Consider the following 15,957-nt stretch of genomic DNA (forward strand, 5'->3'; position numbering starts at 1 on the left):
TCTCTGGCTCGCGACCCCCCTGTGGGTCCCGACCCCCACTTTGGGAATCACTGCTCTTGTTGTTTGGTCTGGTCTTTGGTCTCCTTCGTTGCCACCACCGGTGTCTAGATTCCATTGGGGGGTCTGATGGTTCTCTAACCCTATGTACAGTACATATATACGAAAGATCGGCACAGCGATGGAGTCTAATCGCCAAAGACTTTGTATATTTTTATTGAGCTGTACAATGAATCTTATTTACATATCTGCAAACCTGTCTCTCCTGATTGAATTATCTTACTGTTTACAAATCTCATTGCGTTGTTGTTTTTTTGTATATAGAGGCTATAGGTACTTTGGCATACAAGTGGATATCCGTACATAGTAGTCAAATGTTTATGTTTACCTTGTTGTCCTTGTTTTACCTGCATGTCTATTTATATGGATGTACATTGAGAGCAACAAACAATCAGAGTCAAATTCCTTGTATGTGTACACATACTTATCCAATAAAGTGGCTTCTCATTCTGAATACCCCCACAGCGCTAAAGGTTTACAACCTAGGTAAAAATAGTTTACAACCTTAGAAACATAGGCGAAGAAATGTGTGTGTGCCTGTCGTTGAATCTGACAATGGTGCAAATGAAAGCGGTTTCCAGAGTGTCTCTCGTGAATGATGCCCTCAAGTCAAGTAGAAACATAAACACTATAGCTGCAAAGTGTGTTTAGACAGGAAATCATTCTGTAATTCATTGGTATTTAATTACGAGCTCATATGTTTTAGGAGCAGAAAGTCAAATAAATACGCAAATAAATAAAGGAGTGCAGCACTCCATTGTGACCGCAGCTGGAGGTGGATAATTGGCCTTTAATAATAACATTTCTTCGTTCTCTCATGTGGGCTTTGACAATAATCAGAAATGAAATACTTAAACCTTCAGCACTATTGAAAGCACTTAAGCAGAGTTCACCAATGAGAGGCAAGAAAAAACAGGAACCCTTTAATTATGTCATTATGTTGGTTTCAACTGCCTTCTTAGTTGTCATCGTAACAGAATGGGTGATTTAAAAGCGTGTAAGCATATTTGGCTGCTTGTTGTCGTGAAGTCTTCAGCTCCCCAAGGTCAGTCCACTTCCTGCCTTATCTCATCAGCTGATGAGATACATCACGAAGGATTTTCTTGTCAGCTGAGTACAGGCAGGAAACGGTGAGTGTTCAAGCCGAGGGCCAGGCAACTTTTAACTGATGGTGAAGTAAACAAACAGGCTGTCGGCGAAACAGCCGCGGTCAGAATGATAAATGTCTGAATGTCACTACCTGCAAAAAGGAGACAAAGTGTTCTTGCACACATCAAACTTTATCTTTCCCTACCGCAGAGATCTTTGATTCTACATTAGTTTGAGAAGAGAAAGGCGGAGGTGACTGTACAGATGGCAGCACTTTTACTCAACTAAACTTTTAGGTGTAAGTGCTTTACAGCAGATGGTATATGATGGTGTGTCTTAAAACAAAACTTCCCCCTGTGGTTTGTAATAATTGCACAGGTATTTTGTTTTCAGAATCCACTTGGAAAGTAAAAGTAAAACTTCCACTACAAATTACCATTTGATCGTTTTAGTCCAATGTTAATCTGGGTAAATTGTGTCATTTTTGATAAATAACAGAACATTCTACAATTTCGATTTGTAGCATTTTTGTCTTTTAGCAAAGGATTGTTCCGTACTTTAATTGCTCATCCCCTAGGTAGACTGTTAAACAGCTGCAGCTGAAATGTTAGGAGCTGGAGGCATTTTTTTGGGGGGGAGGGGGAGAATAAGCTACTGTAGCTAAAATCAATCGCAGGTGTGACATAAGACGAATACAACAAATAACGTCATAGATCATATACTCGTGCAGCATAATTAAAGTGTTCTGTAGTTGTTGGTGCAGAAATTGCATGTTTGCCTCTTTGATTCCGAGGTTCTCCTGAAGAATAGTCGCTTCTGTAGAGTGACATTTGGGCTTTCTGAAACAAGGGATTGTTAATGTTGGACTTTTGATGCATTTGAAGGATTTGCAATGCTCGTGCATGAGCAGTAAAAAGAGCAGTCACCCTGTTTACCCCAACCATTCATGGGTGAAGGGTGAAGTGAAACTATGGCAGTTATTAACAAGTGTTGTGTTCAGAGTGTAGACAGACATGTGGGTGTGAGACTTGATCATTCTTTTTGCTGTGTACTATTCCTTTACACAGGCAGCTGTGCCACAGCGGGATAAGATTCTTCAGGCATTTATTTAAACCAAGGTGACTTCACTGATCAATTCCCCCAATAGGATACGTTATACTCAAACTGTTAATAACAATGGATTTGGTTGTTACCTGTTCACATTTCTGGAATGTATATCCTTTAAGGATTTAGACTGATTCAGAAATGATCTGTAAAAACATGTGATATTTTCAGCTGAGTGGTAGAGTCTGTTGTTCCACCACTTTGGTCTGATAAGATATCTCAAAAACTATTGGAAGGATTGGATCAGGTCAAACTTTCTGTTTCCCCAATACTTCTGTGTATGACCAGACACCTGCAAAACTAATGACATCACCATCATCCTCAGCTGTTTACTGCTAATTAGCAAATGTTAGCATGCTATCAGGCTAGATGGTGAATCTGGTAAATATACAATAATATTTACAAACGAAACCTTAACAAATTGGCATTCACCTCAAACCACCTCTGTGCCTACAGCTTCAGCATGGCTGTAGTCGTGTTTGAAATATTGCAAAATCATATGCATTTTCAGATTTATTTTTCATTCAAAAAGAAGTCTTAAACATGCATTCAAAGGGGGGCCTGGTTAGCTTGTCTGATGGAGCGTGTGCCCCATGTGCAGAGGCTCAGTCCTCGCCACAGTGGCTGTGGGTTTGATTCTAACCTGCTGCCCTCCCCCCCCCCCCCCCCCTACTACTTCAGCAACCATTATAAACATGCTACTAAATTAGCCAACATGTAGAATTTGTGGATTTTACAAATCAACCACATTCACTTTATTTTCCTGCCTTTTCATAACAAATCAATTAGCCTTGATACCACTGAGGCACTGAATTCTATAAATCTCAACAGTCTTTCGGCTTCCCAGAATTGTTGAGGGTCTTTCTGTGTACGTTATATGCTGTAGCTACTAATCGCCGTGTCATGCAGATTAATTTAAATGGCAAATCAGTTTGACATGAAATATGCAAGCTTGTCTGCAACAGTCCGTGGTGTTCAGCGGCACATCGTATGTACCCACAAACAAATGCCTACGGGAGTATTTTTCTTTTTTTTTTTTTTTTCAATCTCTTTCAACCTCTTTGATCACGATTTCTTTCTGTAAACAACGAACAGTATGTAACATTTTTACACAGCCGCAATGCCTTCATATTTAGCAGCTGGATACGAAAGTTGATTGACAGGCCACAGAGGGGAATTATTGTCTCAAACCTAATTTCCTTTCCTTTCCGCCTATATTGTTTATACAGGAGCTCCAGTTACACAGCGGGGGGGCTTCTCTAAAAGACAGTAAGAACGAAGAAAACAATAACATTTATTTATTGATTCATAGGTTATACATTTCATGATATAATAGCGATATATTATTATTGGCAAAGATACTATAATCCAATTGCATTTCTATACATAAATACAAAATCTGAGGTAGGGCCTCAAAGATTGATGACATTGAAAATAAATAAATGCATTTCACATATATGATTTATATTTCTTCTTTTTTTTTTTACATCTCACACCGAATTTAAAACATATTTGTTATATATATCTACTCTCTATTTTTTAAATCAAAAGGATGTCATGGGCTGTCGGAGGCACATATCTATATCCATAGGCAGCAGTACCTCACATAGAACACACATAAATATATGACATTACTCAAGTAATTAGAAATTTAACCTATGCATTCATAGGTCAGACAATAAAGTGCCAAAAAGACACAACAGACATAACAATAGGAACACTGGTACCGTATGAGACAGACGATAAGCTATTCTGTGGTGTTATTTTTGAAATACATATAATATTCTACCATACGAGGACATCTATAAGGCCAATGGTTACCTGAAGATGTTTTGTAACATATTGGCAAACATCGAGGAACACTACATGGGATATGGATGGCAGTATCTCAACCTCCTATATGCAGATGTCACATTTCTTTTTTCTTCTAAAGTTTGTTTTCTGTTTTCACGACAACCCTAGTTAAAGTACTTCTTTCTTTGGTTACCTATACTGCCCAAAGTTGACTTGCAGGCAAAAGCGAATTGACAGTTACTTTTTCTGTTGGTTTGTCTTCTTCCTCCTGTGTAAGAAGAACAACCCTTTATTTCCCATTATGTAGAACGAAAAGCTCCCTAACGTAAACATGCACAGACTTATTCTATTGAGAGAGAAAGGAGAAGGATTACTATACATGGACATTGAGTTACAGCAACACAAACTGCACATGCAAGCTCTTTAGTGTTATATTTTATGAAGCAATGTGGTTTTTAACTGAACCCTAAGCCGGTTTTTTTCTCAAACCAAAAGCAGAGAAGACCAGTAGAAATGGAAACACAGATACACAAAACACACAACCTATAGCTATTTAGCTGTGGTCCAATAGGAGATCATTTAAATCTATCTCAGGGCATAAAAGGCTTATTATCATTCAAGTCTTACTACAAAGAGCACACTGTCCACAACATCCAACACATGATTTAAAAATGCCAGCCTGCTACTTAGCCCCACCCCCCCACCCCCGCTCTCAAGTGAGCGGTTACCATAGGATTGATTTATTTTTTTTAGGCCAGCTTTAGCCCAGCTCAAGTTCACAAATGGTGGTCTAGGATCCTGACGTCTGTCAGAAAAGAGAAAGAGGAGCATCAGGCCGAGGCTTCCTAGCATAAGAAATCCTGTCTCCTCTGGGGTTTTTTTCAGCGATCTACTCTGAGACTGGCCATGCAAACATCTGATTGACATTTAAGTGGAGTTCAGTAAACTAATACAGAGACAAACACACACACGCGCACACACACACACACACAAGCATACACAGACATACATTATTATCACATTTGAACAAACGAAGCTAAACAGTCTTAACAAAAGCAACACTGTGGAGCAAGCAAGCTATTTAACAACAGGACATTTGTGCTTAATAATTGATTTGTTTACAACCTCTTAGATTATATCGCTGCTATTCTAATGTCAAGATTATGAAAAGACATGGCTTAGAGAAATGGTTAAAGAGACCCTTAAATCTCTGAGCAACTGTAATTGGATCCATCCCTGTCTGTTTAAACCACTCAACAAGTAAATGCCTGCAGTGTTAAAAGCATAATAAAGCCAATCAGGACTTTGTGTCGACATGAAAATGCATAACCAAGAGCTCAAAGTGTGGAAAGGACTAATTGCTTCTTAGTGGATACATGCTGTTACTGTGTTGGTAATTGGTTTCTAGCCCACAAAGTAAAAGTTGGCTGCCTGTCATGTCACATTTAAAGAGGCTGCAAAGCCAGTCGGACACCTGCTGAGCTGCACCGGGCTTTGGTGTGGTGTTACATTTGGAGATGACTTTTTTACGCCCACAGAAATGATCTCATTTTTGCTGATGATGTCTTCACAGCACAACCTAAAAGGAACCACAATCTGTTCTAAAGTACAGTCATTTATTTGACTCTGGTGGACCACGGTGTCAGCTAGGTGACCAGAAAGTCCCTGAAAGCCTTTCATGTTCTGTATCTGTAAATAAAACTGCAGTGTATCAACGGTCAACAAAGTGCCAATGCAATTCCAAGTCCATTTCAAGGCATTCAAAATTAGATTTTCTTACGTAATCTCGGCTAATTAACGTTTATCCATTTAAAAAACACAAAAAAACAGCAAGATACTTAATTTAGCACTGCACAAAGTTGTTCAAAAAAAAGTCAAGTCACTCGTACGTCCTTATAAACTCGTACGTTTGTATTTTAAGCAACAGCAAGCAAAAAGCAAAGTGATGCTGCATTGAGGTCATCAGGAAGTAGTATTATGATTCTGATCCTTTGCAACACACTTCCACGCTGCTTTCAATATAATTTAGCATTAGGATGGCTCAACTCTCTGTTTCCTATGCACTGAATGCTATTATTCTTACAACTACCGGAGTAGTCGGATAGAATCGAGTATACCTGAGACCCTGTTTTTCACGAGGACACACAGAGAAGCAAGAGGCATAAAGTCTGAAATGGCGAAGAGGTCTCCGGAGGTCTACCACAAACAACAAGAGACAAAGTACACTTCCAGGAAAGAAGGAGACCATTTTCTAGTCTAATCGTCATCTACTCACACATAGCAGCTGTATTATGACATTGTGAAGACACGACAAAACACGCACACACACACACACACACATCCTACTTAAAGTGTTTTTTTCAGAAGTGTACACTTTGTACAAGATATTACACAGCTAGCAAGAGAAACATGGGGTTCATAGAGACATGAACACATACACACACTCACACTCTCAATCTGTCTCACTAGCTCTCTCCTCTGCTGAAAGGCTATGCATATACTATATGTATGTATGTATGTATGTATGTATATATATTTATGTATATATATATATGTATAGTCTATGTATATTAGCGTATATTCTAATTTATGTATTTTATACTGTTTACTGATGTGATGCACATTGTAAAGATGGTTTTCACAGATGGTTTGACAAGTTCACAACACATATAGAGATAAATACACTGTCTAAAATTTATATATGCACAGAGTGACTATCAGGTCAGGTTTTCTAGACGAAAATTGTCACTAAAGGAAGGATGGACTACTCTAGTGGTTTCCTACGTTAGGAATGTGTTCTTTACATTCTAGGATAATACAATAAAAGGAGAACAGGAAAATGGCTTAATAAATATATAAAGACAGAGGGTTTCACAAATGATCCCTCGGATTCAGAGAGAAAAATAGACCCAAGCTTCTATCATATTGCAGAGTCATCCAGGCCAAAGTGTATATACTGAAAGTGGTAATCAGGATGCATTTGCTACTCTACTTGGACATAGGAGGCACAAATCGCAGGTCTTATAATCTATTTTTGACATAGCAAGAGCGACAGAGCTGTAGCTATTGTGAATATACATATATATACTGCTGGATAGGAACAAAATGTGATACCAGTGAATTTTTTTTAATACATTTTTTGATAGTATTTGTATTGCCGTTGGAAATTTGTACACGGATGGAACAGAACACAGATCCCCACTGAGCTTGTTGAACCATTGCTTCTCTGTCGCTCAATTTTCTTTTTGTTTGCCTGTGTCTGCTTGCACCAAGATGATTCATTATCTCTGCACATAAATATGATGGCACACACAGACACACAAACTCTCTCTCACACACACACACACACACACAAAAACACACACAAACACACACATAAACTCACATACACACACGACTCCATAGGGAGCAGCTATGGTGAGTCTAATATTGCAAGTGCAGTCTGAGCTGTGTCATTTTATGACACAATTTTCTGTTGGAATAAAGATCCCTGGGAAGGGTTCTGAAGTAATCAGTGGCCATGTGTGGGGGGCACTGATAGCCCATTAACCGAGTACGAAGCAGCAGCAGAGGAGTAGACTCCACCTGGGCAGCCACTCCTCCATGAGAGAAGAGAGGAAGTGGTGAAGAAGAAGAGAAGGAGGAAGGAAAAGGATGGCTTTTTCCACATCCATGATACAGGGAGGAAGACAGGAAGCAAAGAGAGTGAGGTAGGGACAGGAGAAAGAGAGAGAGCAGGAGGGGGGAGAAGAAGAGGTGGAGGTTGCCCCCCTCCCGGTGCCTCCTGTTGGAGGTGGAGGGTGCGGTGCGCAGCGGTGCTGTGTTGCCTGGGCGGCTGCTACTGGTAGGAGCCGAGCTGGAAGTCCTTTGGGGGCAGCTTGAGGCCCAGGGAGTTGGTTCCCAGAGGGTCCATCATGTTCTTGTAGCGTTCTCCACGGTGCTTCATCAGGAAAGGACCCCAGTCGGGCTGAGGGGAGCAGACCAGCTTCAGACGCTGCAAGAGGAGAGACACACAGCGAGGTTATACAGGAAGCACTACAGAGCTCTGTAGTGGGGGGGGGATGGGGAACAGAATTGTTTAGCAGTAGCTCGCCTGTTGGATCACAAATGTACATTGCCTGACAATGGGACCTATTGGCAGGATTTGCTATGGACAAAGTACACACGACAATACACTGGTAAAAGCAATTTACATTTAACCGGGTATTCAACTAATTTAAATAGCTCACATTACTCGTATGTGGCATTTTCTTTTGCGGGGTGTAAATGTTCGACCAAAACAAGTTCCTTCCAGAGACTTTTTTTGTAAAGCCACCGTCTCTGCATCCGGAGCTTAGCACCACCCAAGACGATTGTGATTAGTTTAAAGAAATGCAAACAACCCAGAGCGTTCTTTCTCCTATTCTAAAATGTATGCGGGGTGTAGCCAGAACTTACTCCACAGCGCTGTGGATAAAGGTCTGTATAATGCAAGACTACTGCTCTTGTGACCCTGAGATGATGCAGACTAAAGCCTTTTTTTGATTTAAAGATGCAGTAGGTAAGATAAAACTAACTTTATGTCATATTTGCTGAAGCTGACCCCATGTTCCAGTAGAACTACAAGAAACAGATAATAATTTAAAAAAAAACAACAATCTGGCTCCACTGGCATCACCTACAGCCTGTAGTGCGATTTGAAAAAATCCACCACTCCGTGTTCAGATCCTCCAATCATGGCCGGAGGGGGGGGGGGGTCTAACTGTGTGTCAATCACTGCTCAGGCACACACATTCAGTCTCCTTTGTAGGGGGGGCTTTGGAGACCGTTTAGCAGAAAGGGGGGGCTGTACTGAGAAGTTGTCGATGTTCAAATTCTTTGGCTAAATCCTGGATTTTCATAATCCTACCTACAGCTCATTTAAATCAATGAAAACCTGAAAAAGAAAGAAAGTCATTTGGTACCTTTATCTGGCAAAACATCATCAAATTTTGTGGTGGGTTTGAAGTTATTTTGTGGCAGTACCATACAATATCACCCAAATGGATGAGTAAAAAAGATGGTGATCAGCGTGTATAACAGTCACAGAAAGGAAAAAGATTAAAATGTAAGTTGGAGAATGGTCTGTGATTGAGGCTGCTGTCAGAGCTGCTGAGGGAACGTGAGAGATGTGAGGAGAGAAAGCCACGCTCATCATCATCATCATCATCCTTTAATCGGAGTATCTGAAAGGGACCTGACGGACTCCCGAATTTTTTTTCCAAATTAATACTCAGCCAGCAGCCCGTCTCTCCCTGCTTAGGAGCAAAGGATGAGACTATTGATTTCTCCGACAGTGTGTATGTGCATGTGTGTGTTTGTGTGTGTGTTTGTCTGTACACAATAGCACACAATAACAAAAACATATGTGACAATGTCTGATCACGGCTTTGTCTCAATCATTACCTCTAAAAAGGTGCCGGGGGCGATGTACATCTTAATGCCGAACATGATGGGGATCCAGATGACGGAGCAGATGACCATGAGCCAGCCCATAACCATGGACCAGGTGGGGTAGGTGTAGTCCTCGTACGTCATCCCCTTCCACTGGTACAGACTCAGTCCCAGGATGCCCTGCACAGACACGGGAAACCAGGAAATGAGCGTTAAATTCGATGCTTTCTCTCTTACCTTCAAGAACTGCTGCCGCAGTGTCCTTGAGCAGCGTCCCTTTGGCTTCTGCTTCAGTGACAGTACTCAGGCTCACGGCTGAAAGTTTAAGGCTGTGGTTGCACTGGTTAGCTCCACAGGTATACAAGCTGCCAAATGGAGTTGTGTTTCCAGATATCCACAGAAAGTTGCACACTTTGTTTTTTTGTGTGTTTATTTTCATCACTTGTCAAATTAGTTACCTGCTACAAGAAGATACTCATTTCTAATGAGGTGCGATGCTTTACTTTCACTTACAAGGCAAAGGTGTTAAACAATATTTATAGCTGAAGAGCAAAATCTGTCTATGTTGTGCTGTAAGTTTGCAACACAACCTGCAGATGTATGATTTCACACCTGTAGCTTTTTTTTTACACTATTTTTGAAATAAAGTAATAAAGTAAAATCACTAGTTTCCTTTTGAGAACCATTGAAAACCTTTTCAGTCTTTTGAACAGTTTCATTCCAAAGAAACGTCACGTAAGTTTTGTGTTAGAAGGTCACTGTCAAGCTGCAGAAAATAACCAAGATGATCTCCAGTTCTGGAATCCAACATTCATATATTGCTTTTTCAATGTATAGTCTGGTTTGCTTTGGGGCACAAGTCTGCAAAATTATGTGGCAACTTTATGGTCCTCGCAACTACAAATACTACTGCATATACTGGATTAGGCACACAGTTAAATTTACTAGTACAACACAAATAATGGCTGAAAACCCCCAAAATCCTTTAGGGAAACCAATCACTCTATGATTCATCCAAAGCTAGCAGGAAAGCTAAACTATGAAAGGAAATTTGAGTGATAACTTTGCCAGGTTCTGCATTTTTGAGATGCAAATCATTTGTAAGAATACAAACAACTGTTAATATTAAAATAATAGCCCAGATGTTCATTTTAAGACTTGTATAGCCTGTCGTCGGCACTAAACGAGGACTATACAGTGGATTTCTTCCCAATTAACTGCAGTGAACTCAGGACACAGAGCTGTGTCCTCTGTTCCATAAAAAGAAGAGAATGGATGACAGTGAAAAATGATACAGAAGAAAGAGAGACCGGAGATGTTACATTGTAGCAAACGAAAACATTTCATGCAACAGTGATGTAACTTTCAGAATGACAGCCTTTGTTTCCGGGAAAAGCCCGGTCCCAAATAGCTAACTGTTAGCAAATGAGACGTATATTCTAGCTTTGCTGGGGAGTGCAACCCGGGTGGGATTAGAGAAAATAGCAGAAGGGGGGGGGGATGTTTTTGGATCATGCACAACAAAACAAAACATGAACGAACTAAATCCCCCTTTCAATACCATGGAGTTAGCGCCACTCGGCCTGCCATGTCAAACACTTGTTTATGAAGTTCAACATTCAATGGATAAAAACTAAGTGAACAATAGCACAACGTGGTGTCAACGAAAAACACAGCGCTTTAAAGCTGATTCACTTTGCGTCGAAAACAAAGTACCTTCACCAAGGAATAGCTTGTTCCTTCCTCGCGAGTGTCTTAACCATGATCTTTTTCCTAAACTTAACTGGTCGTTTTAGCGTCTAAACCCTTCTGTCATGACGCTCACTTTCTCTGGTTTAACTCTACCACCATGGCCCCCGGCGGTGCTTGTAGCTGACTCACAGTCACCTATTGGCGGATAAACAACTGTCGCTGGTAGCCAGCGTCCCGCAGCTTTGTATCGGCTAAACCCAACCAGCAGCTGCCGCTTGGATTTTTTTCATTCTATGGCACTGTAGACCGTTTACAGAGCTTTACTTAGTTTAAAATCTGTCTAAAAAGTCATTCAGCAGAGGCAGGGATATGTAGACCAGAAAGGGGGAAATCCCATGCATCCCCCTCCTCCCTGGAAAATTGCACCCTGGGTGCACCTATGTCATGGTAGATATTGCTCAGGACCCAAGGAATTGCAGTGTCTAGTGGGAAGTTGTCTGGATGAGCGGTTTTTGAGAAAACAGCAATACAGCCATTGGGCAATAAAAAGGAAGGGTTCCCCTCCCAATACACTACACAGTGTGTACATAACACACTGATATTAAAAATTACCTAAGTTGATCGCCGAGCTTGCACTAAAATAAATAAAAGGACAGACAGAGATTCCTTCCATTTTAAGAAGTGAGTACAAAAAGGGACAGAGTTGGGAAAAAAATAGAATAAGAGGAAGAAATGAAAATAAACCAAAATAAAGTAGTCAGACAGAAATAGATTAGCCAGGGGTTGTGCATCAATGAGCACCCTGAGGAAATCGGATCCCCCTCGAGAGCAGCAAGATGACCTGCCGGCCCGACTGCTGCTCCATTTGTCATCCTCACCTCTGCTTTGGAGCTACACTGGTTTCCAATGCAATTACCAACATGAGTGCTGGCATTTGCCCAACACTGGCATGCTGCTAAACCTTGTGCATGAGAATTTTCTGCACAGAATATGACAAAAAAAAAGTGGTTATTTTACAGAAAATGGGTTCTCTGTAAATAAATGTATATGTGTGTTTGCAGTAGCTGAACAGACAACTCTTTGGCAATCCCTGTTTCAAAAAACAACAACTTTGTGACATGACAGGAACTGGAAGGAAGAAATAATATTCGATTTTAGTGTAACAGGAGCAATTTCTCCTCTGTTTCTGTCCAATTGCAAATCAATGAACTTGAAATGTGACAGTGAAAATGTTGTGTGTGTGTGTGGGAGTGTGTGTGTGTGAGAGAGAGAGAGAGAGAGAGAGAGAGAGAGAGAGAGAGAGAAGAGAGAGAACGATATGAGTAAAAACAAACATACCGTCAGAATGGTTGGAGTCACAAAGGCCCAGCAGATTCTCCAGAATCGGTTTGGCTGGAAACCAATCATCATTTCAATGTCGTCGCAAAACCTCTGCAGCCCTACAGGGTTAAGAAAAAAAAGGAAGAGAATTGAAATAAAATAAAAGAACAGAAAGTCAGAAAGAGGAGACACAGAGAGTGACCTGGGTTTAATAAGGTCCTAAAAAGGACTAGAAAATGAAATCAATCCCTGTGTGTGTGGTGTGTGTGTGTGTGTGTGTGTGTGTGTGTGTGTGTGTGTGTGTGTGTGTGTGTGTGTGTGTGTGTGTGTGTGTGTGTGTGTGTGTGTGTGTGTGTGTGTGTCCTCAGATGTCAGTCCAGATGTCTTCATAGCTCTGACTTTATTGATGGATAACAGCAAGTGACATGAAGAGGCAGAGTCACAAAATCATTTCAATATGTCACTTGAACTGATACTCTGACAAACTGGAGGAGAGCCGCTTGCGTTGCTCCTTGGTAACAGCCATCTGACACACACCTACACACCTGAGCTCTGCGCCTGTGTGTGTGACTTGTACGTTACCACAGAGACCCCTGGTGGCCACGGCTGGAATAACATGTTGTACAGAGCGAAGTGACGGTTGCTTTCCATTAAGGAATTCTGGATATCAGCCCCTTTTACAGTGGACCAAATCCAACCCATTCGTTTTCAGAGTTATGTTCAAAGAATGGTTTAATGAGCTGACATTTAAATAAAAGATCTTTAGATTTGGTCTTTTTTTTATGCACCAAAAGACAAAAATTCAGTCCTTTGTCCAGATTGTTTGTATTTCCGAACTGAAAAGCCTCTGAAACAGCATTCAAATCCTCACAGGACACTAACCCTCCCTGCTAAAACCCAGACTGACGTCATTATTTTAGGTTTGGCAAATCATTTAAGGGTCACACCCCTAATTGTACATGGCGAAGGCAGTTCACTAGTCACAGGGAGGACTATGCAGTCTGTGAACACAGTTAGTATAATGTCTTCTGACGGGATTACTTAAGTGACATCATGCGGGTATCTTGGTTTGGGCTTCACATTTTGAATAGAAAGCCTGCATCACAAACTGGGGGTGTGGAATCTGAAAGACACAGGCAAAAGATGCCTAGTGTATGATATCATCCAGCACTTTTGGAGCCAGACCCACACGAGGGACTAAAACTCAAAACATATAAACATTGACGCCCCACCTGGTCGACCGAAAGAAGAATGAGCAGCCATGTTGTGACAGAGGTTATCCTATCTGATATTTGATATCTGATTATGTGATGTACCTTCAACATTGCAGCCTGGAGATGCCACTAGTGAGGGCTTTAGATTTTCATTCTTATTGGTCAAAGGTCATGAGATAAAAAAAAAGATCAGCTGTGCTCACCATAGAGGTAGGAGATTCCCACCAGCTCGCAGATCGCAATGATGACCAAAGAGTAGGAGGCTGCGAATGTGTCCACCAGCTGCAGCATGAACATCCCACTCTGCCACAAGCGCACACACACACACACATCAAAATATTACAAAAATAATTCAAGGCTTTATCTTACAATGACAGCCCTTTCTCCTCTTCACTGACTTTTTGCCATCTCTGACTTGGTCCATGGTCATAACATTTGCACTGACTTGTAACGGATTAAAAGAAATGACATGTATGAATCCTACTTTAGGCTGGATTTGGCCCTCTGAAGCTGTCTGGGAGGATTTTAATAAGATTCTGTCTCAGTGAGCCTGTCCTCTGAAGGCTGGGACCATTCACTTTCACGTGCAGAAATCTGTTGACTTATTCTAAGAAAGAGTGTATATATAGATGTGTGTTTTTGAGTCATACCTCCGTGATCATGGGAAAGCCCAGGATGAAGAAGCAGGCGCAGCAGACCAGGGTGAACAGAGGTTTGTGTTTCCTCAAGTATTTGGGGAACTCGTCTGACACTGAGGTTACGATGGTCTCAATGGTGGCAAACTGGGTAGCGGGAAGGAAAATGAACCAGAGAAAAAGAGAACATAAGTGTGGGAAAAGTCAATTTATTTAATCACAAGTATGGTGAAAGATGTTTAATCAAGACATAGCTTTAATAGATTTTGCCTGAAGAAAAAAAAAAAACATGACTCAAGTTTAATTATCAAAAGTTCAGCATATCCTAATTGCTTGTCTCCACTACAGAATGACTGGAAATTGTCCATTTAGCCAAGTTTGCAGCATCGTTTCAACTGAAAAGCCTCCAGTCAGCAGGTTTGGCTCATTTGCATCGAAGCAGCTGCTGCTGTCGGAATTCAGTATCCAGTTTTGAGCCGTTTGTCTTCAATTCGTCCAATAAACACATTTTTTGCCGTAATTTCATATATTTCTAAGACAAATAAAGAACATTATCCTAATCCTTCGGAAGGGGGAGATTTCATTAGCAAATGTAACACGATGATGGCCCAGAACCCAGAGGAGAGCAGTGGATGAATATACAAACAAGCAAATTGAGTGAGGTTGATGTAGTTTGTGTGTCTATGTGTGTGCGTACTGAAGCAGCACGTTGGCACTAAGCTATCTGCCTCCTCTCCGCTCCTCTACTTCCTCCTGAGCTCCCAAAACTAATTTCCCGTCAACATCCCAAGCCTATTACCGCCGAGCTGCTTTCTACAACAAAGCCAGCAGCCCTCTCTTCTGAGCCCCCGCTGCCAAGGCAAAGTAACATCATCGTTTACTGTTACTGTTGACTTGTGTCTTAACGTGCGGCTGTGGAGTTGGTGTTTTAGCTGGGACTGTTTGCCCAGGATTGTACCTGGAGGTGCTCTGGACTCTTAAAACATCCCGGAGACTGAAGTGTTTGTTCACTGAAGTAGCAACAGGAATTAATCAGTGCAGTAAGTAACACAATTACACTTTTTGCAATTTAGAAGAGTAGCTGTGCCTGGGTTGTGCTGAAGAGGAAGGCACTTTAAAAAGGAATTGGCCAATATGTTTGGCTACTTAAAGCGGAAAAACAAGCTGAAAACACAATATTGACATGCTATAAAGTTATTGCGGCAGACATATTTACACAGCCAGAAGATACAGAGCCTTATTATCACTCATTTAAAATCATGTGTTGAAAATTTACTCTCGTGAGCTTATATTTAGTCTCACCTAACCCGGGAAATATCAGACCTTCAGCTGCTTAATGCTCCATGTTATTAATTAGTTTTCAATTCTAACTTTGTCTGTTTTCATGCAGTGTACAGTGGGTTCATCGAGGCTTTTTTTACAGAATACAGCCTGCGTGATGCGGAGCAGAGTTGTGTGATCAGTCCCAGATGGTTTGTTACTATGAGGGGAAACCCCTTCACATCACACATAGACGTTTGATGCATTGGTAATATATAAAATATTGATAAGTAAAGTTATCCATGTTGTCCTCGGGTCAAATTGACCCATTTTCCTATATCAGTGTTCTTTTTTAACTACCCAATTGTAATTACCAAAAA

At 41.0% G+C, this 15,957-nt stretch overlaps 1 protein-coding gene across 1 annotated transcript in view; it reads right to left on the minus strand.

The window, feature by feature from the left end:
* Positions 1–4,927: 4,927 nt before the first annotated feature.
* Positions 4,928–15,957, minus strand: part of slc6a5 (solute carrier family 6 member 5) — a 27,734-nt gene continuing 16,704 nt past the window's right edge. Inside the window, 5 exon segments of the mRNA XM_032518427.1 lie at positions 4,928–8,038; positions 9,469–9,636; positions 12,487–12,587; positions 13,886–13,985; positions 14,333–14,464. Coding sequence (XP_032374318.1) covers positions 7,883–8,038; positions 9,469–9,636; positions 12,487–12,587; positions 13,886–13,985; positions 14,333–14,464 — 657 coding nt within the window. The 3' untranslated portion in view covers positions 4,928–7,882.

The sequence above is a fragment of the Etheostoma spectabile genome, chromosome 1 (assembly GCF_008692095.1).
Source record: "Etheostoma spectabile isolate EspeVRDwgs_2016 chromosome 1, UIUC_Espe_1.0, whole genome shotgun sequence".
Lineage (NCBI taxonomy): Eukaryota > Metazoa > Chordata > Actinopteri > Perciformes > Percidae > Etheostoma > Etheostoma spectabile.